General features: G+C 38.9%; 1 protein-coding gene across 2 annotated transcripts in view; it reads right to left on the bottom strand.

Annotated features, from left to right (window-relative positions):
* The window catches only part of SGSM2 (small G protein signaling modulator 2), a 373891-nt gene that overhangs the window by 232803 nt on the left and 113170 nt on the right, over positions 1-27918 (bottom strand). For both annotated transcript variants that reach the window (XM_063449885.1, XM_063449878.1), the window contains exon 2: positions 14255-14330. In XM_063449885.1, the coding sequence (XP_063305955.1) occupies positions 14255-14330 (76 nt within the window). The remainder of the gene's footprint in view (positions 1-14254; positions 14331-27918) is intronic.

The following is a 27918-nucleotide window of genomic DNA, read 5'->3' on the forward strand; positions in this document are numbered from 1 at the left end:
TTGATCATGCTCTCCTTCTTCAAACTCTTTAATCACTTGGTCTCTGAGACTCTGTCCTCTTGTGGTTTTCCTGTTATTTCTCCCAAAGATCATTCAGTGTCTCCTTTTCTAATGATACCTCCTCCCCTCATCCTGTCTTGGTTGGAGTCCCCCAAGGCTCTGTCCTTGGTCCTCTTCTATTTTCTCTTTATAACTGTACGCTGATGACACCCAGATATATATCTCTTCCCGGGACCTCTCCCCTTCCGTCCTGCAACGTGTCACTGCTTGCCTTTCTTCCATCTCTGACTGGATGTCCTCCCACTTTCTGATACTCAATCTCTCTAAAACTGAGCTCTTTGTCTTTCCTCCTCCTACTACTGATCCTCCTCTTTCGCTCTCCCCTCAAGTTAGTGGTATCCACATAAGTTCATCCTGTCTTGGCGTCATACTTGATTCTGACCTTACCTTTGAGCCTCACATTCAGAATGTTGCCAAATCCTGTAGATTCCATCTCAAAAACATAGCCCGCATCCGCCCCTTTCTTAAGCAAGATGCTACCAAGGAGCTTGTCCATGCTCTAGTAATTTCCCGCATGGATTATTGTAACCCTCTCCTAATTGGTCTTTCCAAAAGCCGTATTGCCCCGCTACAGTCTGTAAAGAATGCTGCCGCCAGACTGATTTTCCTCTCTAGTCGGTCCTCTCACATCTCACCCCTCGCAGTGCTTAAATTGGCTTCATGTATCCTATAGAAGTCAATTCAAAGTGCTAACCCATACCTATAAAGCACTGAACAATTCTAGCCCTTCTTATATCTCTTCACAGATCCATAGGTATGCCCCTTCTTGGTCTCTCCGCTTTGCCCGTGACCTTCTCCTGTCCGCTGCTCGCACCCGTATGGCCAATTCACACTTGCAGGACTGCTCGCGGGCGGCTCCCATCCTATGGAATAGCCTGCCTACCGCCATCAGACTCTCCCCTAGTCTTGCATCTTTTAAGAAGTGCCTTAAAACCCATCTCTTTAGGAAAGCTTATGGACTCCCAGAGTTACCTCTACCTTACATATCTGTCTCTTGCTCTCTCCTAAAGGGACTATCCCTTCCAGCTCTGCTTCACTCCAACCTTATTTGATTCCTATTTCCTGTCCTAATGTGTTTTACACCCCACCTCCTATAGACTGTAAGATCGTTTGAGCAGGGTCCTCTTCAACCTATCGTTCCTGTAAGTTTTCTTGTAATTGTCCTATTTATAGTTAAATCCCCCCTCATAATATTGTAAAGCACTAGGGAATCTGTTGGCGCTATATAAATGGCAATAATTATAATAATATAATTATTTTTATTGGTAGTTGCCAGTGTTGTGCAACAGTAATACTGTTTAAAAATGCTCACATTAAATGAAAAATATGAAAACCAACTACTGTAAAATAATGAAATTTTCTACTGCTGTGTAGAATTTATATAATTTCATTTAGGGTTCCTGCCATTGTTTTCCATTCTACATCCTATGAGCTGCACATACTGTCAAAAAGTGTTTTCCTCCACCATCAACAGGTTCATTAATTTATATGGGAACCACAAACTCAGTGAGCCAATGTTAGTGAAATGGAGGTCTGATTTTTATACTACCCATGGCCCTATTTATCTACATCTGGGAGCCGTTTTAATAGATGAGGTCTGAGCGTGTGCCCTCAGTACACAGATCGGATGAAGGATAGCAGAAACATAGAAGCAAATAAAGGCTTGATTGAAGAAACAGTTCTGCTCAAGCTCTAGGCAGAAGAGACAATTAAACCTCAAATCACATTACATTATGAGCTTTAGATCAGGAGATCAGTCTTAATGACTGGGATCTAACACACAGTGGAACAAATCCTTCATTTAATAATTTGCCTTTATTTAGATATGAAGATCAATTGAATCTGTATTTTGTTAACTACTTCACACTCGGCACTATTTTAGAATACGGCATCACATGTGGGAAAGAAGATAACGGTGGATACAAACTCTAAGTTGCTGATCAATATGACATTGACAGTGTTAATAATGTTATAAACGCTCTAGTTTCATCGGTGGTATATGCTGCTTTCTATACAGGTGTCTAGACTGCATTTAAATACTAACGCACAGATTTTCACGGAAAACTCATTTGTAATTAGCTAATGTATGCAAGGCAATTAAATATCACGGAGGTAATTTATCGCCACAAACTGACTCCGTTGTGCCAGCTTTTCGTTTGTGTCAACATATCCCAATCCATTTCGGAGGAATGAATATGTCAGTTCATAAATAATGAATGACACAAATCAGTTGACTGTTGTATTACCAGGGTGTGCATACACACATGCAAATTCAATTATTGCAGAATTAGGTTAAATCAGAGTATCTTACACATGTAATTCCACAATATCAGGGTCCATCACCTATTGTTCCTGTATGCCTAAATGTGTTTGTCATTAATTATTTACATGCTATATTTGCTTATCACTGGCATAGTGCCTTTATGGATACAAAGAGCTGAAGATAAATTTTACAGTAGAAATACATTTGTCCAATCTAGTCTGCTTTTTTCAACCTATCAGGTATTTTGATTTGGTTTTCACACATATAAAAGCTTTTTTTTTTCATAAAATAAAATAAAATAAACTATTTTCCTAACATTACCCTACATTTTAACATTTTACTTCTTCTACTTTCTGATAAATGTTGCACTTTTATGTTTTTATATTTCTTATCAATCTTTTTGTATTTTAGCAATTATGTCTTTGTCTCTTTCACTTTTTTATTTCTTTATCTTTTATCTTTTGTTTCAGTAATCCTGCTCTCAATCATTGCGTTTTAAGGATCTCACTTTTTTTACTTGTTTCAGTCCATTGAGGTCCAGTCCAGCTTATTTTGCCTGTCTCATGCCTTTTTGTGCATTACACGTCCTGGACTGACCTATTCTGACCTGGATTGAACTCTGATTTTGACTTTTCTTTGACTTCATCTCCCCTGATGCTTTGCCATCACTATAGCTGTAAAAGCATTATGAGAGATGTAGTCCAAAACAGCTAAAGTGCCAAATGTTGCCTACCCCTTGTCGAACATGTGTCCATTCTAAACAAGGACCTCAACCTCTGCGGACAGAAATGACTGTCACACTAGACCACTACAAAGCAACACCTTGCATCCAGGTCTCTTACCTTCACTTTAATGTAGATGAACAGTGGGTTCTGTTGATGGCGTAGTACAGATTATATACTAGTCTTCTCATATAGCTTCACCATCTCAAAACCCACAGTGCTCTCTGTAATAGCTTATCTCACATTCTTAAGGAAGCAGGAAAGGGATGGTGAGGAACATAGAAATGGAACACAAGGAACGAAGAAAATAAACAAAAATAATAATATAACGCTAATTCAATTTACTTAAAAAAAATAAAGGCTCTAATGATAATTTTTCGTTTCTGAAAATATTTTACAGATAAGGACCTGGTGTGTAACATGATTTTTGCAAAAAGCAGTTCAGGAGAGTTGAGGAGGTTTAATATTAAAAAACAGAGTTGCCTTAGTGGTATTTATAGTACCATGCATTTGGCTCCTATTGTCTTGCTTGTACCCCAAGATGTGATAATATATGTACCTCAAGTTGGCACACTTTCTGGGTCTGACAAGCCTTTGTTGTGCCACATTCTCTTAGCTGATGGAATGTTGTGCTCTCACACTCTTCCTTACAGATAGAGACTTATAGTATTATTATTTTAATCTGCACTACTAATTGTAAAATGCTGGTCAGATATTTCTATGCAAAGGAAAAATACAGCACTGGGGACTAGTAAAACCTATTACAGATCACTAGGTTGTTAATTCTGGTTGGAATTGTAGCTGTCACTGGTGCGGCTTACTGACTGACATACATTGTTTGTCACATCGATTATTTTTGCTCCAGTGAGCTACTTGTTCAAACAGTTCCACAACCAAGAGACAAGCCAAAGACGCAAGTCTAAGAAAAGTCAAATATAATAATTGGCTATATAGAGCACATTCTGACCATGAGCATAAAGTAATGTTGGTAAAGATTTGGAAGACCCGAAACTTAAAATCAATCATGTATTTTATTTTTTTACATGGGGGGAAAAACAACTCTATAGGCTAGTGACACATGCACCATGTTATCATTCAGGAGGAAACTAGGCAATATTGTTGGGTATTTAAACAGGGTATTCCTACATTACAATATAGTATTCCCACTGTATTGCTACTTCTGAAGCTAAATTAATAAACACTTTGTGACCCTCACACAGGCAACCTCTTTCACCAATCTAACTGATGGCCTTATATGTTCTGACTTGACATGATTAAAATACAGCAGTCAATGCAATGCAATATGTTAGGGCCATGGTACAGCACTCTGTCAAGATCCCCAAACTAAGCTGAGGAGGCTGGTCCTTATGGACACATGGGGCTGCTGAGATTCAGATCTCCTAATCATGATAAGATTTTGGGACAATTTTGAACCTTTTATATGGTATAACCCACACAGACAAGCTTAGCATGGGGCCTCAGATCTTGGATACAGTAAAAGAGTATCCTGTCTATTGTCTTGTCTTGTATGATGGGTACTGGGTAACAGCATCAGAGGGTGATGTTAGATCTTTTTAAAATAGTTTCCAACATTCGTTTAGCTACAGGTTTATTGTGTTAAACAGGACATGTTGTTTCAGGGGTCAGGATGATAACAAGGGGTTGAGTAAGCAGAGTCTAATAAGTCAGAGGCTGTTCCCCATTATCTTTAATCATCACCTCCTGTCACCTGAATAGAAGACATGGAACATCCGTTCCAATATTTAAAGCATTTTGTCAGAAACAAATTATTCCTCCTGAACAAAGATGAACAGCAACAACTGCATAGATACTAATCTAACTAGCTATCTAGAGAATCAATTGAGCCGAAATCAACTAGGTGTTGGAAATCCTTGTGCTGTGTCAATATTAGAAACACGCTATCGAGGTGTCAGCATCAATATGCCACTCCTAGTTGAGATCGGTTCAGGGCCCCTTTTAGTGTTTTTTAACCCAAATATTTTACTTCAGATTGCTGAACGTGGAACAATTAGGGATAAAACGTGAAATGTCTTTACCAAGTTGTTTTCCGGGTACGTATTTACTGCTGTGTTCACCATTATTATTATTATTATTTTATTATTTATATAGCGCCATCAGACTCCGTAGCGCTGTACCATGGCCCTAACATATTGAATTGCATTGACTGCTGTATTTTCTGACCCCACCCATAATATCCCGAATGGGCCCAAGGAAGCAGCTTCTCCATATATTGCGTGCCTTTGAATGCTATGAAGGTTTGCCATGACTGAACAAGCAGACTGCAGCTGGAAACCTTTACACAAACAGACAAAACAAGCAGGAGAATCAGACTTGCCACCAGGCTTTTAATAAACACAGCTGAGAAGACAGATTTTTATGTTTCCAACCTGCAGGAATACATTATTCCTCCTTGTATGATCTACTTAGCATAATATATTCTCTTTGTTTAAAAAAAAAAAAACCCTCACAGACCTGTCCTTCTATGAATGTTACAATTAACTCACAGTAAAACACAATACATTTTTCATTGGTGACTTCAGCTTTTAGCCAGTGACTCTGCTTGATCTGAGGTCCTTAAAAGGGACACTATAGCTTTTAGGAATACAAATGTTTATTCCTAACGCTATAGTTTTCTTGTCACCTTTTAGTTGACTGCCTCCCCCCACTCCCCTGCCATCCTGCAAGGGTTAAAAAGTTTACTCAAGAAAAACTTCAATGTTCTTCAAAATTTAATTACTTCTAAACTGACATACAGCCCAAAGTCATTAGCATAAACAAAGCAATTTAACAAAATGTAAAGTGTGATACCAGCTGAGCCGTTTCCTTCACCCAGACCACTTCATTGAGTCAAAGTGTCTCTAGATTCCATTTAAGATGTGTTTTTACTGATATAAGGCTAAAGTAAAGAGTACAGTAATATTTAATACAAGTGCAAAAGAATAAAGTACACATCTGTAATATGTTGTTACTGTTTGAGGGTTCTTCATTTGTATTGTGGAATTATGTATCATACAGGAATAAAATGCCATAGTCATGACTCATGTACTTAACATAAAATGAAACATGTTCACAATTCACATTTAGAAGTATATCTAGATATAAAGTATACCTAGTCACAATACTCTGACAACAAAGATTAAGGAGAGAAAGCAATGGTGCATGCACTAATGTGTCATAGAAACATGTGACGTCTTCTGGAGTTCTCTGTGTTTGTGCAGAACACGTTGAACGGCAATTTGAAAAAAAAAATTGTTTCCTAGAAACAACACAGATCATGTTAAGAATTATAAATGTACAAACATTTATATTTATTTAGAGCATTATTAAAAATAAAATATATATACTAAAAAAAAATATAATAATAATAAAGATATATAGCAAGTAAAAAAAAAAACATATTTTCATATTCTTCACTTGGAAATATTTATTTATACTGAACTTCCAAATTTGTGATAGAACCGTGCAGGATATTTTTTCAGTATTTTACATTAGGAAAACGTTTAACCCCTTAAGGACACACAACATGTGTGACACGTCATGATTCCCTTTTATTCCAGAAGTTTGGTCCTTAAGGGGTTAAGGGCTTATGATATATTTTTGGTAAATGTACAATGAAATACAGTGGATGAAGTTACACATAATGCAAGCCAGCCAGAGTCCATGACAAGTAATTACCACCTAATGCAAATAGAGAATCAAGCACAGTCTGGGTAATGATTACTGAGAAAACAAACAGCTTGTTGCCTACATCAGCATAAGCCTTAAAAAAAATAAAAATTATTATTTTTAAATAATGAAAAAAAAAGCAGTTTTCTTTTTTTCTTTTTTTTTTTTTTTTACTAATATGTATCATTTTATCCTTCTTGAGCAATAATAAAATACATAAACACTGATCAGTCACATCATTAAAACCACTGACAGGTTAAGTGAATAACTTTAATTATATCGTTACAATGGGACCTGTCAAGGGGTTGGATATATTAGGCAGCAAGTGAACAGTCAGTTCTTGAATTCCATGTGTTGGAAGCAGGAAAAATGGGCAAGCAAAAAAATCTGAGTGACTTTAACAAGGGCCAAATAATGATGGCTATATGACTGGGTCAGAGCAATCTCCAAAACGGCAAGTTTTGTGGAGTATTTCCTGTATGCAGTGGTTACTTCCACCAAAAGTGGTGTAAGGAAGGAAACTGTTAAGCCGGCGTCAGGGTCATAGGTGCCCAAGGCTCATTGATACACGTGGGGAGCAAAGGCTAGCCCATCTGTTCCGATATGTAATGCTGGTCATGATAGAAACAAACATAGCATCGCAGTCTGACCGTTCTACGGCTATGAAGTCCCATACGCAGCAAAGTGCTCAAGAAGACACCTGTCCACCACTGAAAGCTCCTTTAAAGAGGCACGTGAGCTTCCGAACGAGTCAATGAAGAAGTAATAAAAGGTTGCCTGGTCTGATGAATCATTGAATCATGTTTTCTTTTAGATCAGGTTAATGGCTGGGTACATTAGCTTAATTTATATGGGGAATAGACGGCAGCAGGAGGCACTATGTAAAGAAGGCTGGCAGAGGCAGTGTTCTGCTGGGAAACCTTGGGTCCTGGCACTCATGTGGATGTTACTTTGTACCACTTACCTAGAGATTGTGGCAGACCATGCACACCCCTTCATGGAGATGGTTGTCCATGATGGCAGTCGCTTCATTGAGCATAATGCACCGGACCATACTGCAAAAATTATTCAGGAATGGTTTGAGGAACATGACAAACAGTTCAATGTGTTGCCTTGGCCTCCAAATTCTCCATATTAGAAGAAGATTTGCTTCTAATGTCTTGGTGCCAGGTACAACAGGACATGTTCAGAGGTCTTGTGGAGTCCATATCTTGATGCATCAAAGCACATGGGGAACCACCACAATATTAGGCAAGTGGCTTTAATGTTGTGGCTGATCAGTGTATAATAAATAATATTTTAGGTTAAAGCTAAAGGGTACTTATAGTGGGTTAGTATTAGAGAATGCAGCATTGTTAGAGCAAACAGGTTAAAGACTTCAAGACAGTAGGAAGAGGTCCCTTAACCAGTATAATGGAAGCCTGGAATTTGTGAGCGAATTAAACAGTTTAAGCAACTGACCCACACTGTTCATGAGACCAACAAACATATTAAAAAAGGCTACATAACAAACTTATTATTTACTAAAATAAGAATTAAAATGTAATTTAAAATGTTATGTCAGTGTAGCTAAAATAAAAGCATATCTTACTTTTTTTCCATTTCAGCTACTTTTACCCTATATTTGAAATTAACTTTGAATTTACTTTCTCATTATAGTAAAAAAACTCTGTCAGTGACAATTAGTGTATTTCACATTGTGCCAGGAATTTGTAAAGTCTTGTGCTATATTATCAGAGTACTGTTAACCCCTTAAGGACACATGACGTGTGTGACATGTCATGATTCCCTTTTATTTCAGAAGTTTGGTCCTTAAGGGGTTAAAGCCATATGTTTCCAAAGAGGAATAAAAGCTAAAATGAAAAATAATAGATAGATAGATAGATAGATCGATAGATAGATAGATAGATAGATAGCACCACGGAACATATTTCACTGACTAGCTACCCTGTATAAACACTTCAATTCTGCTTACCAGGGTGAATGGATTACAACAGAACAGAAAAAAAGGAACATTACTTTCTTTTGTATGTGAAGTAGGATCACAATTTCACAGTGATCCTTCTAAATGGTACTAAAGCAGGGAGTAGTCCAGTTTACTAAAATGTCATGCTAATTAAACCTGTCTCCAATTTTAGTCCGCTAGCCTTTCTTATTCTTGTAAGAGAGTGCCAGTCCATGCTCGTAGCATGCTGATTACACTTTGTTCTCCATACTAACACGCAGGTACACTGTGTTCTCTGCTGTTAAAAGCAATGCTTTAGTCACATTAATTAAGAAAGAAAAGAGGGATTAGCAAGCGGAAGAGATCAAAAGGAAAAATGCTCTGCCTGCGTCCATTTCTATCACTCTGACTCAGGAATCTTCTTCACCCAGTGATCTTGCTTTGTAATAAGAGAGAATCACAGAAATAGCAAAATGAATTCTCCTCTACTTTATGACGTAAAAAGGTTCAGCCAAAATCAATCTTTTTCAGTTCCTTTGACGTCGGTTTTACTTGCAGTGAACTTTTATCAGGTCTATGGAATTAACCTATATGGAAATCTATTTTCCTGCACCATAAACCAGGCTGTCTAAACACATGCAGGATTATTCACTAAAGGGAATGCAAAATGAATTTCAAATCTAAGCTCAAAATAGCTGAACATTTCTGAAGCATAATCATCAACTACCTACACTTAAATTAGTGGCTACTGACCACATCCCCCCCTTGAAAACAGTAGACGATCGTTCAATGGTTCTAATACAATGTGAAGCATTCTGGAATCTGGATAAGAAAATTGGATGCGCTGGTCCCTCAGGGCAGTGATTGATAAAATATGTTTGCCCCTTTTTAAATTAATGTAGGGGGTTCCCCTTCTGATATGAAATGAATGTGGATGAAACGCTGATATTTTTATATTTACATTGTGGCTTGGGGTCTACTTATATGTTGGGGACATCCCTCGTTCAGTGAGGAAAGAATCAGATGGTCTTTATATATGTGGCCTAGGGAAGGGTTTAGCCTGCCCTGAACGTTTCAGTCCCTCTAGGGAACTTTCATTAGGACATCACAAGATGTGATGTCCTGATGAACGTTCCCTAGAGGGACTGAAACGTTGACTTGCTGGAATTCGTCAAATGAAGAACCTACCCGAATAAAAACACTTTTTAAGCTTCCAGTTTTCGTTTTTTTTAAGAATTGTACCACAGCACTGGATAAAAGCAGATGTCATGCCCATATTTAAAAATATTTAACTTGCAAATCCTACTCCTCAACTAATGTATATTAATGATATTCAAATTGCATGGCCTTACTTGCAGTGTTTGTTTATCAGAGAAATTCAGCAAAAAAAAAAAAAAAAAAAGCAATATGACTTTTTAGGATGTTTTATATAATGATAAATGGTATCCATTGCAACAGTTCTAGTAGAAACATATAAAAATGGTGCAGGGAGACAAAATGCAAATGTGTTAATAATTACAGGGTTCTTGTAATAAAATATAGATTGTTGTAATTTCATGGTACATAATTACAGTTGTGTTTGGCAATTATCTGTGTTTATCACACATTAGCAATAAAGCATCAGTTTAGTTGAACCATGTTTTTTAATTGTCATATGAGCTGGCATCTAAGTGGTATCAGTGATCTCCTGGTTTATACACCATTTGCTCACAAATCAGTTTGAATATGTAAACTTCAATTCTGCCTATTGTCACTACTGTCCTGATTTACTCTCTGTAATTTTCCATAAAGGGACACGCTGGTTACCATAACAACTTAATCTAAATGAAGTTGTTATGGTGCCAGGAGGCCCCCCTAGTGCACTCTTGACCCCTAAGTTTGCCTCCAGCATTATCCCCCAGGTGGCATGCGACTTCTGAATCTCAGGTATAGGAAGTCCCGAGAGCTGATGGGCAGGGTCACCACTGATTGGCCTAGCGCAGTCAGCTGTGCTCTCTGTAACTCCACAATGATAAACAAGAAGCATACCTTTTTTATTAATGGGGAGCTACTGACTGGCTTAGAGCGTCCGCTGACCCCTGTAAGCTAATCAGTAGTGCTTCTTCATGCCTCCTGTATCTGAGATTTAGAAGCCAGCTGCCGCCTGAGGAACTTGCTGGTCAATGCTGGAGGCAAACTTTGTGGTTAAACCATTTGAAAACAGTTTAACCCCTAATACGATAGTGCTCCCAGGGTCCACCTGGCACCATAACAACTTCATAATGTAAAACTTTCTTTAAATTCTCTAGCTTTCATTCCCAAGGAACAAATGAAGATCAACGCCAAGCACATAGATAAGCCCCAATATACATTTTAAGTATGTTATACAATAAAACTTCAATGTCTTGCTATAGCACTTTGTATTCCTAATATGCCAAACACGGATTACTTGATTTTATGGTAATTCAATGTATTTACATTGATTTACTTTGCTATTATAAGTACAAAGGTTTCTCAAGAGTTTAGTTTTCTCTCTTATAGCACTGATCGCAAAATTAAACGAGGATCCCAGATTTTACCAAAGAAAGCTTTTTTGACAACTTTTATTTTGTCATGTTTTGTACATTAGCAAGGTCCAACATCAGGGGGTAGTTAAAGACATTTAGAAGTGAAACATTTGATAAAGGTACATACCAGAAAAAAACTATATGAATAAAAAATACAGTATGCAATTCAATATACACATTCTGAGATGGTCGCTAACCAAAATAGATTAAATGTCACATTTAATCACATGTGTTGAGTGAAAGAACTATACTAAAAAGTGATCAGTGTGAAACTTTAACAATCTGCACCCCCTGCACCCAAGTCCAATTCAACTTCCCGGGGAGGCCAGCCACCAGTACGGCTATACATATAGCACATAAATACGTGCCTTACCACCCTACTTTGCTGAAGAGGTTTATGATAATCTAAGTGTCTTTTCAGCACCAAGGACAACTCCTGCACACGTATACTGTATGCCTTGATCCATATGCTGAAGATAAGCTTAACTGCAGATATTTGTGAACTGCATTACTGACTACATATTAAATATAGTTCACAAGAAGCTGCGATAAATGTATCCATCGGCGGCATACAAACTACCTTGACAATATCTGCAGAAGGTATCTGAAAAGGTGCTCAGCATACTGGTTATATTCTTACTTAAACAGAGCAGTATTTTGTTTAATATCATTAGTATTATTATTTTTTTTATTAAATAGGCAATGTAAAGTGGATATACCACCTATTTTAATAGATTCATATATAAAACACATTAAGGGGGGAAAAAATCCAGTATCGATTCGATTCCTTACTTTCAAATTTAACAAAAACTGGAAAAAAAATTGAGGTCTTCCATCCAATACTTTTCCTTTTAGTTTTCTTTTTGCAAAGAAACGAGCACACATTTACGTATGCGGTTTCACATTTGCATGCTCTTTAAATTAACATACTGTAAGATAGGAATTCTCAACACAGATGTGCTATGCAGCCACAGGCAGATTTGCGCTGAAAAAATGTAAATTATTCACACTCGAGTGTGTTTCCTATTCATTTTTTTGTCAACCTGTGAGATACAACTTATGACGTTTTTCACACACACAAGCTGCATTCCAATGTAAACCGGGAGTAGCAGTTTATGCGATTAGTCTAGTTGACCATTTTACAGACAGAATTTATCACTTCCTGACAGTCTCATTCTAGTAGTAAGAATAAATGGTAAGACAGGGCTCGACAAATCCCAGGTCGCCATGGCGACTAAGAATTTTTTCCTGGCACCGGGGATTTGTCAACCCGTCCCCTCCTCCTCCTGTCTCTCTATCTCTGAGCGGTGGGAGGAAGTGAAGGGAGCTGTAACTACTTCCTCCCGGCGTTGAGACCGCGTAGGAGGACAAGCTTACAGGGAAACAGGTTGAGATGTCTCTGGTCGCATTCTGCAGAGCCGACCGCCCATTCTGCAGAGCTGTGTGCCAGCCCCGCTCATTAGTAAGTAACTTTTTTCCAACGACTTGCCTGTCTTGCTCCGGCTGACACGCCTCCAGAGCTGAGATAATCAATTTTGATGATCTCAGCCAATCCAATGCATCTCTATGGGGAACATACAGCGCCTCAATGCAGAGCGTGGAGATGCTGAATAAAGATAGGAGACTCTGAATGAAGATAGGAGGCTCTGGTGTCTATAGCCTAGTACTTTAAGAATTGTATATTTGTTGTTGAAAAAAAATAAACTAACTCCTAACTTAGTCTTTTATGTGATCTGTTACTACATTAAATGTCCCTGAGGAAGTCTAATTAGATTAAAGTCTTAGGACTACTTGCACTATTTGTTTTTATCGTGGATGGGCGGTTTAACTTTCTTACATATAAGTGAATACATTTGTTATATCAATTGGTGTGATGAGCTATTGAGTGATGATGGTCCAGTGCATCTACCCGGTTCTTTGAGCTGACTGCAAACATTTAGATCCAATCGGAGAACCTGTTTAATTACTACAAGCGCTCTATGGATTCAAAATTGTGAGTGGCCATTTGGAATATACTTATTTTCCAGTGTCACACAGATACTTAATGTGTTTTGTTGTGCTTGTTATTTTGTTTTGTAGATTCTGTTTGCCACCACGATGTACACATTTTATTGAGACTCTTGAGTAAAGTCTAGGGGGTCTGTAAGTATATCTATAAAGGAAAGTACATAAATAAAATATTTGTGTTCAGTGTGGGCAATATTCACATGTTAAAATATACCATGTTGTATATACTTTGGTATACTGAGCACAAGCAGACTCAGAGTGAAGTGATTATTGCATTTTTAGTGTATGTAACTAAAAACAGTGTAATTAATTAAATTAATTGTTGAGCACTTCTTGAGCTTGCTCAGGTACGTTTGGAGTTTTGTTGCTTTGAATTTGGTTAAAAAAAACAAAAAAACGTTTGCTGCAGATGCACACGAATACACACAAAATCATCCATTTGCTTATAATATAGGTCTATAATGTATGAATACAGTTTGAAATCAGTTTATTGTGAATTGTACAACTATTACAGTAAGTTTACCAAAGAACAGATGCCTAACTTTTGAGATTTTTTAAGGTTGATATGAAACTTATTTTTTTTTTTTTTTTTATAATTCTTTATTTTGGATGTGCATGTTAAAGACAAAGTGTGAGACAGTATACACTTTGGAGACCTCCATTGCACATAAGATTAAGTGTATAGCAAGGTGTAAAATAAAAATCAGCACATTTTTATATATACGGAATAGTGACAAAATCAGTACAGGACATCTGAGAGGATGCAAAATTTCAAGAGTATGAAGCGGACAGAAATATCTATACGTAAGTAGCAGAGGTTATAAAATCGTCTTTTATTGACTAGGCAAGTATGTCTGTACAGGGATGTAGAAAAACGTAATAGTAGGCATAGCCTCTTAGATATAAGGGAGAGAGTAGTATAGGTGTAGTAACACAGACTTATCAAAGATATGAAACAAATTGTAAACCACTTGTTTTTATGTTTGGTCTAGAAATTCAAATACTGATGTTTATGTTTACTTACCACACAGTGCGATGATGTGACTGCTATCTTCATGCACAAACTTCCTGGTAACCGCTTCTTCCATTATCTGTTTTACCTAACAAAATAAGAAAATCAAGATATAAGCTATTTGATATCATACACATAGCAATACAACACAACATGAGACTGTTTTACCTCAGGATTTCTCTGAGGTTGAAAGAAGGAATGTTCCAAAATTCTGACAAACCCTTATTGCTATTCTGGATGCAAAGTAATACATCTCAAAGGGCCATATTCTTGACTTCCATGGTGATTGCACCTGATTACAGAACTGGGCATGTTTTGCTTTGATAAATTCCCCCACAGGTTGGCCCCCGATGACCTCTGTCATTATCTTGAAATATGGTTACACATGACCTCTCATTTCGACTTCACATTGATAAACTATCATTTAAAAGCTACCCTTAAAGGATCACTATAGTGTCAGGAAAACAAACCCGTTTTCCTGACACTATACAGGAAGTGTATCAGGAAGACAGCCACTAGAGGCTGGATTAACCCTGCAATGTAAACATCTGAACATCTGAACGGATAAAACCTGGGGGACCTGGCACCCAGACCACTTCATTGAGCTGAAGTGGTCTGGGTGACTATTGTGTCCCTTTAAAGTGTTACTTCTTTCTGAAAAGAACATTTAAATAATTTGGTTAGGAAACATAAAGTGCAACAAATACTGACAGCCATTGAATATGGGATACAATATATCAATGTGCACCACAAATCCATCTCAGTAAACTCAACACAATTAATTTTGCAGCTTTGCCCTACTAAGTGATTATACTACTCGTTATTATTTATATATATATATATATATATATATATATATATATATATATATATATATATATATATATATATATATATAATTATTATATTATTATATGATAACATTACTATTCACCCATGCCATTTACTTGTCTTTCTGTTTTTTAACCACTTTTCTGTAAGCTCCTATCTAAAGCCCATGACCACAACCACATCCAGTGTGTCTTACTCTCCATGTCCTTGGTTGAGTGTCCCAGGACAAAAGAATAATGAGTTTATAAAAAAAAAAAAAAAAAGGGGGTAACAGAAAAATAAAATATATTCTATAAACTGAATGTATTAATTATTACAGTGAAAAGTATGTAAAATGCCCTAATGAGATTACATCATAACTGTGCACATTTTGTGATAATAAATTACCTGGTTAGACTACATAGAGAATAACATTGTATCTGTAGCTATGGTTAACTAGAATTCAAGCAAATGTACAATTTAAATGTTTTTTGTTTTCTGCTGTTGGCATAGCGGTAAAAGGAGCAGATGACACTTTCGCACTCAATCATCAAGCACACCGCATCCCACAATGCACTTTGCATCCCACAATGCTTACCTTGTAGTAAAATAAAACATCGAGGGATAAACTGTACATCATTTGCAGAACATATTACAGTAGGAGAAAGTGGTCTTCAGATACATACAGTATATCTTTTGACCTATACATTTACTGTGTTTTTTCCACAAGTAAACATTCCCCCGTGTTTACCTTTCTGAATGTGAACTTGTAACCCATATGTCTTTTGGCACAAATACAATTAAATCCATTAAATACAGCCATTTGTTTTCATGTCTGGAAATATACCTAGGAAACAATATCTGCCCTTATATCTTATTTGCTTGCAGGTTAATTATAACAAAATAACTCAAAATAAATATCATTTTGTAGAGCATGTGAATGCATATTGTTTAGTCTCCCTTCAGGATAATTAAAGGTTAATAAGAATGATTTACAGAAACAACCACAGCATCTCTATTATATCGGACATGAATTCACTGGCCGTTTTACAGACCATGGTTTATTAAGATAATTAGATAAAATACATGTCTGTTTGGAACGAAGATATAGTAAACCTGTTACTGGTAACCTGTAGATGACCAGAGTCTGCTATGATCTGTGTAGGATCATTTGTTAAATATAAATTTCCCCTGTGTCCTTATAGAAACCAGCACATTGATTTCCTGGTCTAACTGCATCTTTTAACAAGCATAGAACCATGTAACCACACTCATTAGCCAATTAAGAATCCTAGCAACCAAATAATTAATTATTTTACAAACCAACACTGTTAATAAGAATATGAAAAAACAACCAAAACATTTCTTCAGAGCATAATTATAATATATATTGAAGATCTTTTCTGTTGGCGATCAATAGAGCAATTAAATAAGAACGGTATAGGTGCTATTGTCTTCTAATAAAAAACATCCCTTTAACCCCTTAGGGACCAAACTTCTGGAATAAAAGGGAATCATGTCATGTGTCCTTAAGGGGTTAAATTACTGATTTGTCTTCTCGGTCAATCAATCAATCGGTACGGCTATAATGCAGATTAAAGGACCACAAAACTTGATTTTGTTTTTATAAATCTCTCTTATTGAATCAAAAGTAAAAAAAAAAAAAAAATACACTGAACTTACTTGAATATTACTTTTAAATCATGGAGTGTACTTTTTAAGATTTCAAACACAATTGTATGTTGTTGTTTTTTTTTTTTTTTTTTTAGTATTGCATAGTTACCATTAACAAACAAATAAAACATAAAACTATATATACACTAAGAAGAAAGAATCCTGTTAGAAAAACAAGTCTCATAATGAAACCTAAGGCCAATCAGAGGGAGGGGAGGGTGGTGGAATTGCTTAATAAACAACACATGGAGGATAAAAGCTCAGCAGTTTTCTATAAATTATTATTCAGAAGCTTCAGGCTATCAACGGGGATGTAGTGAAGACTGGGGTCTCTGCAATGAGCACAGAAAGATGAATACCTGTAAAAAGGGAAAGGCTAGCTGTGCATAAAAATAAAGGCCAGTATAAAAGCAGTGGGGCTCCCTATAGAGTGAGAGGTATTTACAGTTTTGGGGTAAACAGCAGATCATTTCTGAGGCTCTAGGTAACTTTGGAAACTCCTATATATATTGATATGTTTTCAGGGCTGGATTGGGCATATCATTTTTATCATAGTGGTCCAGTGAGAAAGGGCAAGGCCAGAGAGGGGGGTGTTTTGTCATAACCAGTGGCAAGCACATCCCCCTCAAACTGAGTATGCTGGTTCAATGCTCTTCCAGGGCAGCCCATGTGCAGAGCCCCACTGAACACTTCTCGCATGAGAAAAAGACCCTGTATTCAGGGGCGCACCTGGAGCATTTGGCACCCGGGGCGGATCCTATATTTGGCTGATGGTCCAGGCACTCAAGTTCAAACCAGTGGGCAGATTTATTGGAGCAATATCGAAACAAAGTTGACAAGCATGACAAATGCCCTGTTGTGGGCCGAAACGTTGTTTCGATTTTGCTCCAATAAATCTGCCCACTGGATTAAACTTGAGCACAAGGACCATCAGTACTTTTTTGAAAATCACATTGTGAGGATTGGCCAACCTCATGCCCAGTTGCACCCTGGGATCCAGGGGAGTGCGGTATCCATATTGGTAATTATATCATATAAAGTACTTGCGACATATAACCTAGAATAACAGGGACAGGCCACTCTGAAATGGGCCTCAAGTAAACCAGTACAGATATCTCGGATATACAGATAATCATGCATGAAATCTAACTGGATTGTCCCTGGAGGCTCCACATTTCTCAGTTTGTTGCTATGCCTCCATGACATTGTCTTATTCATAATTATGTTCATAATACAGATAATAGTACTACCATCCAAAGCTAATGGTGCCTCATGCTAACATATGCTCTCATGGAAGACTCTTGCCTCTGGAGGTGGGATTGCAGAAACAAGATAGAGAAAAAACAACACTGTAACGGATCGCCTGGCACCCCGACTGAGTATCTCCGTTAAAGGATGCTCCTAGCGCTTCCTGAGGCCTCCAAGCACTCTAGCCGACACCACAATCACCGAATCAGGGAAGCATATGAATCCTCTCAAGCCTCTGAATGCTGTAGACAGTTGAATAGGAACCATACGAATAGGTTTGCACTCCTAGCAGTCAAACTGGAACAGCATGCAATAAATCCTCCCCCAATAATGAGACGACACTTCACTTTGAGGGTTAAACAGGAACTCTCGACTGGCTCATCCAGCCTGGCTTTTATTTCCATATCACACATACAGGCCACACCCAGGGGGAGGCATAAAATAACCAATCCGAGATATGGTACAACCCACACATCCCCCTCCCCTTAGCCTGAGAGATAATCCACTTATTATACAGTTTAAAACATAACTTTTACACAATATCTGTAACTTCAAAACCATACATCACATTCACATAACAATACATATCCACAATCAATCCATTCAGGGGAACAACATATTAAAAAATGGCATGAATCAGACCAGGGGTTCAAAAGTTAGTAATAGTATCTTTTAAAACCCCTGTCAGCATGACTTTCCAGCTCAGACCGGTTACCTCCCACAATGCCTCACAATCCCTCCCCTCTGGCCTGGAGATAATTGGGGAAGGAATCTAATTATCTCCAAGGACTGAGGCAAAACGCCATTACCCACATGGCAGACAAAAAGACAGTAAAAGACATAAAATTACATACTGATACATTTAACACATAAAACACAAATTTTTACATATCCCCAGTTTAACTGAACACATAAATACCTACATAATATTTAAGACAGTATTACTGTGATATGTTACAAAGTCTTAAAGGGACATTATTCCAAAACGTCCCAATATGTCCACGGATGATTCTAAAAGGGCCAGCAGCAGCAATATAAACTAAAACATGCCCAAATATAGTTCAAAAGGGTCAGTACATTATGGTAGCAGTCCATAAGCCCCAAATTCAGTCCCTTAAAGGGCAATACCTCCCAGGGACCATAATCACTGGGCAGGAGGCTAGCAACCAGGCTTCTCCAGTTCTCAGTGGCGAGGTTGGTTCCGCCACAAACACTATCTAACTGGATGCATAGATATTTAATAAAGAAATTAAAACAATAGTGAATTACGAATTTAAGACCAAAATATTTAAAGGGACACTATAGTTACCAGAACAACTACAGCTTATTGAATTTGTTCTGGTGAGTAGAATCATTACCTTCAGGGTTTTTGCTGTAAACAGTCTTTTCAGAAAAAATGCAGTGTTTACATTACAGCCTAGTGATAACTTCACTGGTCACTCCTCAGATAGCTGTTAGAGATCCTTCCTGGGTCATGGCTGCCTAAAATGCATCCAAACATTCAGTGTCTCCTCCCTCTGCATGCTGACACTGAACTTTCCTCATTCAATTCGTCTCTATGAGGAGATGCTGATTGGCCAGGGCTGTGTTTGAATCATGCTGGCTCTGCCCCTGATCTGCCTCTTTGTCAGTCTCAGCCAATCCTATGGAGAAGCATTGTGATTGGATCAGGCCACAACTTCTGATGATGTCAGCAGTCTGAGTCTTACAGCATGAAGAGTTACAGCTTCAGGCTTGAATACAGTAAGATTTTGCTATATTTATGGAGGCGTGAGGGGCCCAGGGGTGCTAGATGGTGGTGTTAACACTATAGGGTCAGGAATACATGTTTGTGTTCCTGAACCTATAGTGATCCTTTAAATACAAGCAACTGTGCATGTGCTGAGACCATTTTAACGTGAAGCTGACTCTTCACTGTACACTGTATGTTCAGATAAGTGGAGCTATGGACATTCAAGTGGTGGTGTCAACAAGAAAACAACTTTACACATAAAGTGGGTGCATAATGTGGTTTTAATGCAACAGTGAATAACACATACATACATTATGTGGGTGTTATGCAATATTGAGTAACATAGACGTTCACCAAATATGTTCTTCTTTTGACCCTTTTTGACCCTCAAATATGTATAGTCTTATATAATCACACTTCACCTCACACACCTCAATCATTCTACCATTTTATGGTACCACGAAAACAAGTGTCAGCTTTTCAGAAGTAGTAAAAGGTCTTTTGGTAGAGGATATTAGAAAACGCTAAAACGCTAGATACAAAAAACATTTATATTTCAGCCCTAGCTCAGCTGTCATGGATCCTTATCATAACTCGGTTAAATAGCATAATTTGTCATAAGATGATCAAATCACTATAATTTTCAGTAGTAGTTGCAAATCTTCAAAGCTTTTCCCATTTAGCAGCTCCTGACTGCCATTTATCACAAGATCTCCACCCCCCTCTTTTCCAGATTTGACATAAACATGCATCCCTGGGAAATGTCAGCACAGTCGATTCTTGAAGGAACACAACTGTAAGTATGGTGTCCCTATATGCAGAGGATTGTTGATCTGCGGTTCCATAGGCAGAAAAAACAGCTGATAGACAACTTCTTGGTCCAGCCGCTGGTTTCATTTTAATGCAGAAAAAGTCCAGACTGGCACTTACATATTCAAATGTGACGAATCCACATAAAACACCAGTGAATTGTGAATAAGGTACAAGGTAAAAAACTTATCTTAGATACACAGCCTCCCAAGGTTACCTCCCAGATAGTAACCAATCAGAACAGAAATATATATACACAAAAAGGAATTTTAGGGATCCTGCTGATGTACCTAAAAACAAGAATATAACACAGTGCAATATTGTCTGATATAAATAAACAAAAACAAATATACAATAGCATTCACAAATGGTTGATACAAAATACCTTATGTGTGCCACCCACGATGTAAAATAGGGGGCTTTTCATTGGGTGAGTTGATAAACGTTTTGGCACACTGAAAACTAATCCCAGGAATTTGTCTCCAAAAGGATGTTTATTGGTAAATACAATAAAATGCAATAAGATGCACAAAAAGGGCTAAAAAAAAGTGGTCCTACGCGTTTCGTCCTCATCCGAGAACTTCCTCAGGGACCCATATCGTTAAAAACTATTTCAATAATACAGTGAAAAAACACAGTCCGGTGAAAAGCATGTGGGTGGCACCCATAAGGTGCTTTTTATATCAACCATTTGTGAGTGATATTGTATATTTGTTTTTGTTTATTTATATTGGACAACATTGCACTATGTCATAGCCCTGTTTTTAGGTACATCAGCAGGATCCCTAAAATTCATTTTTGTGTATATATTTCTGGCACTTACATATTGTCATGGTTATAACATTTTGTGGTTTATATCCAGCTAAAAAAATACCCGAGCACACATTTCTATTATTTGCCCAAGTCTGTTATCAGCTGTACAACGTGGTACTCATTTAAGAGAGGTGAATTCAGTGTTTGACTCTGTAAAAACATTAGCATCAAAAACATTATTTACCTAACCCATGTAACAGTTAGACATGGCGGCAGGTTGAGAGGGAAGAAGGAGAGTGTAGATAATCCTGATATTGTTCGTCCAGTCTGAGTAAATATGTTGGGATTGGCAACATAGTTGTCCGTGAGTACGGTACTCCTCCTAAGAGCCCCTCTGATGTGGGTTTGGTCCAGAGTGGAGGAAAGACTAGACAGTATGTGGTGGTAGATGTCTCTATTATTAAGAAAGCAGACAGGGTTATTTGCTGCTCTGATCGCTTCAGCTGGACAGTTTGCGGTCTCTCGGGTGCTCAGGTTCAGCATTTTGTTGACAGAGGGGATATATTGTTTGGAGGGGGATGAACAAGCCATCCTGATCCATGAAGGTACCATTGACTGAGTCAGTGTTAAGATGTAGACTCCTATAGGATGAGTTTAGGGAATTAGGAAGCAAACTTATATGATCAGTCTACGCACCATAAGCACAAGATTAGTACTTTGTTTTCAAATGGTTTGACATTGACTTGGTCCCCTCCAGGCCGGCCTCCCCTTATGATATATTATTATTATTATTATTATCATCATCATTTATGTAGCGACAACAAATTCCACAGTGCTTTACAATTATAAAATTAGACAAGCAATTTACATATGGAATATAACAGAGACAAGAGGTGAGAAACGAGCGTACAATCTATGAGACAAGTTTTTAATCTACGAGACCTTCACTTTCCGCAATAGATTTATCAATTTAGTCCGTACTTGGACAGAATTCAGTGGCTGAGAGCCTCATTAGTAAGAACCAATATGGCTTTACAAAAGGCAAAATTGTTAAGCTAACATAATTGCATTCATAATTGAATAAAGAAGTGAGCAAAAAAATAGAACAATGGGTGTAATCTACTTGGCATTTAATAGGGTTTCACACAAAAGGTAACTGCACAAACTAGAAGTAATTGGTATAAATGAAATATTCTGATTCTTGTATAAAACATAGGACAGAATGCAAAGATACACAAATACACTGCAGAGCGTAGCTGTTAAATACAATTAATATGCATGTGAACAACTTGTTGATCCAAAGAGATATCTAATTGCTGGGTCTAATTATCGGGTCAAGAAGGGTTTTTCCCTTTTTTGTGGCACATTTGATAGTTGCTTAAAATTGTGTTTTCACCTTCTCTTGGATCAAACACAAATAAAGACATGGAAAGAGGAAATTGAATTTTTGGCGCTTGTGTATTGTGCACTTGGCAGCTCGAAACCCCCTTAGTCCCTTCCTTCTGGTGGTATAGTGCAGTGTTCCCCAACCCAGTCCTCAGGGACCACCAACAGTCCAGGAACTATGTATTTCCCTGTTTTATTCCAATGGAGATACTGACAAAACCTGGACTGTTGGTGGTCCTGGAGGACTGGGTTGGGGAACACTGATATAGTGAATATAAAAAGGAGATGTCGGGAAGCAGCGTCTGTTATAGTGTACACTTTGAGAAAGCCTTACTGTGGGTGAAACGCCCACTTGGTATACTTGGTTTTACTATTTGTTTACAAATGAAGCTAGTTATTTTATGCAATTTAGAGATTCCTGACCTATCTTTGAATTTTTTAACTGAAGGACCCGCTCAGTGATATCCTTGGTGGGGATCATACCACCTATGCCTATTAGGATTGAGCAATACCTATACGTGCTCTTCGCCTGTGTGAATACCTCCTTTTAACCTCCTTTTAACCTTTTTTAATCTGTTTTTTTAAAAATATACAGAGATTTCCACAACTGCCAAAGATGCCTCCTAATACGGAGACAGACCACCAACACAGCCATAGACGGGGATTGTACTGTCCGCGAGCATATATTGGAGTGTGGATTACTTACCATTACTTATCCACCCACCCTACTCGATATACTACACTATTATTGTTTTTATGTTTTATGTTTTCTTTGAGGTCAATTGTATAAGAAGACTATATACTACTACCTTTGTGTACGTATATATACATATATTTTTACATATTTATATATCTAGGGCGCGGTTTCCTTCCCTTTCTTTCTCACATATATTGGAAGCTGAATATTTGCTCCTGTAATTTGTAAGTGCATTTTGTTTTATTTAAAATCACCGGCAATCTAAAATATATTACACTATATTACAGTTTGTCCTCTCATTTCCTATACTGATTTGGATCTGAGGACAATATTCCAGGCGCTGCTTCCCTGCACCTCCATGTTACATATAAAGACATGTCAAAGGTTGAACTAGATATCAAACTAGATTATTATGTAAATATGTAAACATGTAGAGATCAGGCAATCAAATGCCTCATGTAGCTCTGCAACTGACAATATGCAAATGTTATAAAAGATTGAGTCTCCACTTTCAATTTCAAATAAAAAAGACTGCAGGAACCTCAGGTGTGCCTGGATATTTATTTTCTTCCATTTGATGTCTTCAGGGATTGGCCCTCCCTTTCTGGAGCACCCTGCAGGAAGTTTCCCCCCTTTTTTAGTGTGTGCATCCCCCCCCCTTCCCCCCCACCCCCCCACCCCCAAGCATTTCGTCATTTAAGGGCAACGATTTGTGTCAGGGCCTTCTGTCAGTATGGTAATCTTACCATCTGATAAATTTAATGTGAATTAATCTAATCCGTGAAGGACACATGCCTTACATTAAGCAAACCAGTTTGAAGTGGAGGCCTTTAATTTATGTAACACTAACATGGGATAAAACATGGAGAACGGGGGGTTGGGAGTCCATAGACTAATGGAGATTGGAGATGTAGTGCAGCAAGACTCCTCCTCCCACATAGGTATATATGTGGATATTGGAAAAGAGCCCAAATTACCATGGGGATATGAAACTAAATTAACAATAATGGGGATATGAAACTAAATTAACAATAATCCCCCCCACCCCACCCCAACCCATTCACACATGCACTACATGCACTCTAATAAAATTACGTCAGAGTCTTTTGCATGTGTAGTAACACTACTGATTGGTTGTTACTAAAGAAAAAATAAATATATACATTACACAAAGTATCTCCAAAATAATGAAACTTCATTATGGAACTATGGTGAGGCCAGGGCACACTATTGAATGGTTTTCCCCTGTTGAGGCTTTGAAAGACATAAGGTTGAATAGGCTCTGACAGGCTCAATTTAAAAATAATTTGAGTGCCCAGAGCTACAAAGATACCAATCTGACTTACACACAAAGAGCTTGGATGTCATTATATTATATCCAGTACTCTGCAGCTATTAATATCTTCTCACAGTGAATTTGTTGTGGCATTAAAAAACTGAAATACTCTATATTTTCAACAGATTATTACTTGTCTAGCGTGGGCATATTGATTACTAAATCTGATCTAGACACTTAAGAGGGAGCTCCTTTGTGTTCTACCTTTATGCTGTCATACCCTGGCATCCCCAATTTACGTTAATAAAGAGAGGTAATAAAACCGATGTAACATAATCTGAGTATTTAATTATTAGCTGCCATCATTTTATTATATTTCTGTCTTCAATTGCTTATTGCAAAAGACCATGAAAGTATGAGGGTGTAAAAACATGATCTATATTATAGAATGTGGCATGGCTTAAATGACCACTATAGGCACCCAGACCACTTCAGATCAATGAAGTAGTCTGGGTGCCAGGTCCATCTAGGATTAACCCTGCCTGCTGTAAACATAGTAGTTTCAGAGAAACTGCTATGTTTACACTAGGGTTAATCCATCCTCTAGTGGCTGTCTCATTGACAGCCGCTAGAGGCGCTTCCGCGCTTCTCCCTGTGATTTTCACAGTGAGAAGACGCCAGCGTCCATAGGAAAGCATTGAGAATGCTTTCCTATAGACTGGCTGAATGCGCGCGCGGCTCTTGCGGAGCTTGGAGGAGAGGTTCCGGCGCTGGAGAAAAGTGAGTGTTTAACCCCCTTCCTCCCCCTTCAGCCCGGCGGGAGTGGGACCCTGAGGGTGGGGGCACCCTCAGGGCACTATAGTGCCAGGAAAACGAGTTTGTTTTCCTGGCACTATAGTGGTCCTTTAATTATTGCCTCTTGTAGAAAACCTCAAATCGTCGCACACTCTTTCTTCTTTCTTCAAGTTTAGTTGAAGAACACACAGCTTGTGTGTTTTGCAACTTTGTAATATTCCACTCAGTACTATTATTCACCTTAGCTCTAAGCTCTCTAACTGACCTATTAGGGAAAGTTCTATGTCAATGGCTATAGGCTGATCCACATTTAAATACAGCTTGTTAAGAGAGCAAACCCACCCATTGCTTCATATAGAGTCACTCCCAGTGGCGTACATACCAGGGTCGCGGGGGTCGCGGCTGCGACCGGGCCCGGCCCACCAGGGGGCCCGGCCGCCCCTGCGACCCGGTATGTACGCTCTGGGCCAGCCTCTTCTCCTGGGGGGCCCAGGAGCCGGCCACCTCCGGGCCCCCCGAGGCTGGCCCTCCTTACACCCGGCGGCCGGCTGGTGCGCGAGGGAGCACTCTCCCCTGAGTGCTTCCTCTTCAGCTCCCTCGCGCACCGCACTGATACCGGAGCCGGAAGATGATGTCATCTTCCGGCGCCGGTATCAGTACGCGGCGCGCGAGGGAGCTGAAGAGGAAGCACTCAGGGGAGAGTGCTCCCTCGCGCGCCTGCAGGACCAGCCAGCCCGCCGGGTGACCGGCCCCCCCAGGAGCCCAGCAGCACCACTGGACCCCAGGGAATCCCCTCAGCACTCCAAAAGGTAAGGAGGCTGGGGGGATTAAATAAAAAAAAAACATGTGTAAGTGTAAGTGTGTGTGTGTGTGTGCGAGTGTGAGTGTGTGTGTGTGTGAGTGTTAGTGTTAGTGTGTGTGTGTGTTAGTGTGTGTGAGTGTTAGTGTTAGTGTGTGCGAGTGTTAGTGTGTGTGTGTTAGTGTGTGTGTGAGCGTGTGTGTGTGTGTTAGTGTGTGTGAGCGTTAGTGTGTGTGTGTTAGTGTGAGTGTTGGTGTTTGTGTTAGAGTGTGTGTCTGCTAGTGAGTGTCAGTGAGTGTGTTACTGTGTGTGTCTGTTACTGAGTGTGTTTGTGTGTGTGTGTGTTAGTGAGTCTGTTTGATGTCTGTTAGTGAGTGTGTGTTTGTCAGTGAGAGTGTATGTTTTGTAAGTGAGTGTGTATGTATGTCTGCCGCTGAGTGTGTCTTTGTCAGTAAATGTGTGTGTCTGTTAGCTAGTGTGTATGCATTTGTTCGTGAGAGTGTGTGTGTGTCTTCAGCACTTACCTTTCTCCAGCGCCGGACTCCCATGGCGCTGGGGATCCCTCCGCCTCTCAGCTCCGAATGCGCATGCACGGCAAGAGCCGCGCACGCATTCAAACCGCCCATAGGAAAGCATTACTCAATGCTTTCCTATGGACGTTCAGTGTCTTAAAATGGCGGAAGCGCCTCTAGCGGCTGTCAGTGAGACAGCCACTAGAGGCTGGATTAACCCTCAGTGAAACATAACAGTTTCTCTGAAACTGCTATGCTTTCAGCTGCAGGGTTAAAACTAAAGGGACCTGACACCCAGACCACTTCATTGAGCTGATGTGATCTGGGTGTCTGTAGTGGTCCTTTAAGTGTGTGTGCATCTGCATGCAGTGGCGTACATACCGCGGTCGCAACCCCTGCGACCTGGTGCCCGCCGCCATGCGTTGCTGCCCCGGCCCGTGCAGAGTAAGCGCGAGGGGGGGGGGGGGGCCCACGGATCAATTTTCGCACCGGGGCCCCATGGGTCATGTGTACGCCACTGGTCACTCCTAATAAAAATTAACTAAACGAAGATAAACTAACAATATCAGAGTAAAATAAAAATGGTAAAGAACAATAATCAGATTTAAACAAAAATATATATGAACCTACTTGTAAATAAGAAGAATAATCAATGTTGCAGATATGATTCATCAACTTAGAAGACCAGAAGGTCAATTTTTTTTAACAAAATTCATCTAATATACTAATACTTTTTCTTTGATTGAAATTTCCTTAAATTATATGGAATAAATGCTGGTTACATCGGTTTATACATGTTAAAACATCTCAAAGCAACAGTGGACCACAATGCCCAAATTTTGTTGTGCTTAGTGTCTTCTGTGCACACCGTTGGTCTTCAACAGCAGCACTCGTACAAGAGAAGCTACTCAAGAATGCAGAAGATGAGGTTTACCCCTCATCAGCATGGGCGTCCGCAGGGGGGGGGGGGGCAAGGGGGGGCACTTGCCCCCCCCCTGGATTTTTCATCTTGTTCTGCTAATTTTCGTGTGAGATTTAAAATGACTGCAATACCGACGCCGGACAGTAAGTGGCGCTGTGTATGGAGAGAGACAGGGACAGGAAGCTGCATCTATCCCTGCTTCTCTCTGCTGATTGAAACCGTAGGGGACCAACACATGCAGCCAGAGACAGCCTACAGACCA

Source organism: Pelobates fuscus, chromosome 1 (assembly GCF_036172605.1).
Source record: "Pelobates fuscus isolate aPelFus1 chromosome 1, aPelFus1.pri, whole genome shotgun sequence".
Lineage (NCBI taxonomy): Eukaryota > Metazoa > Chordata > Amphibia > Anura > Pelobatidae > Pelobates > Pelobates fuscus.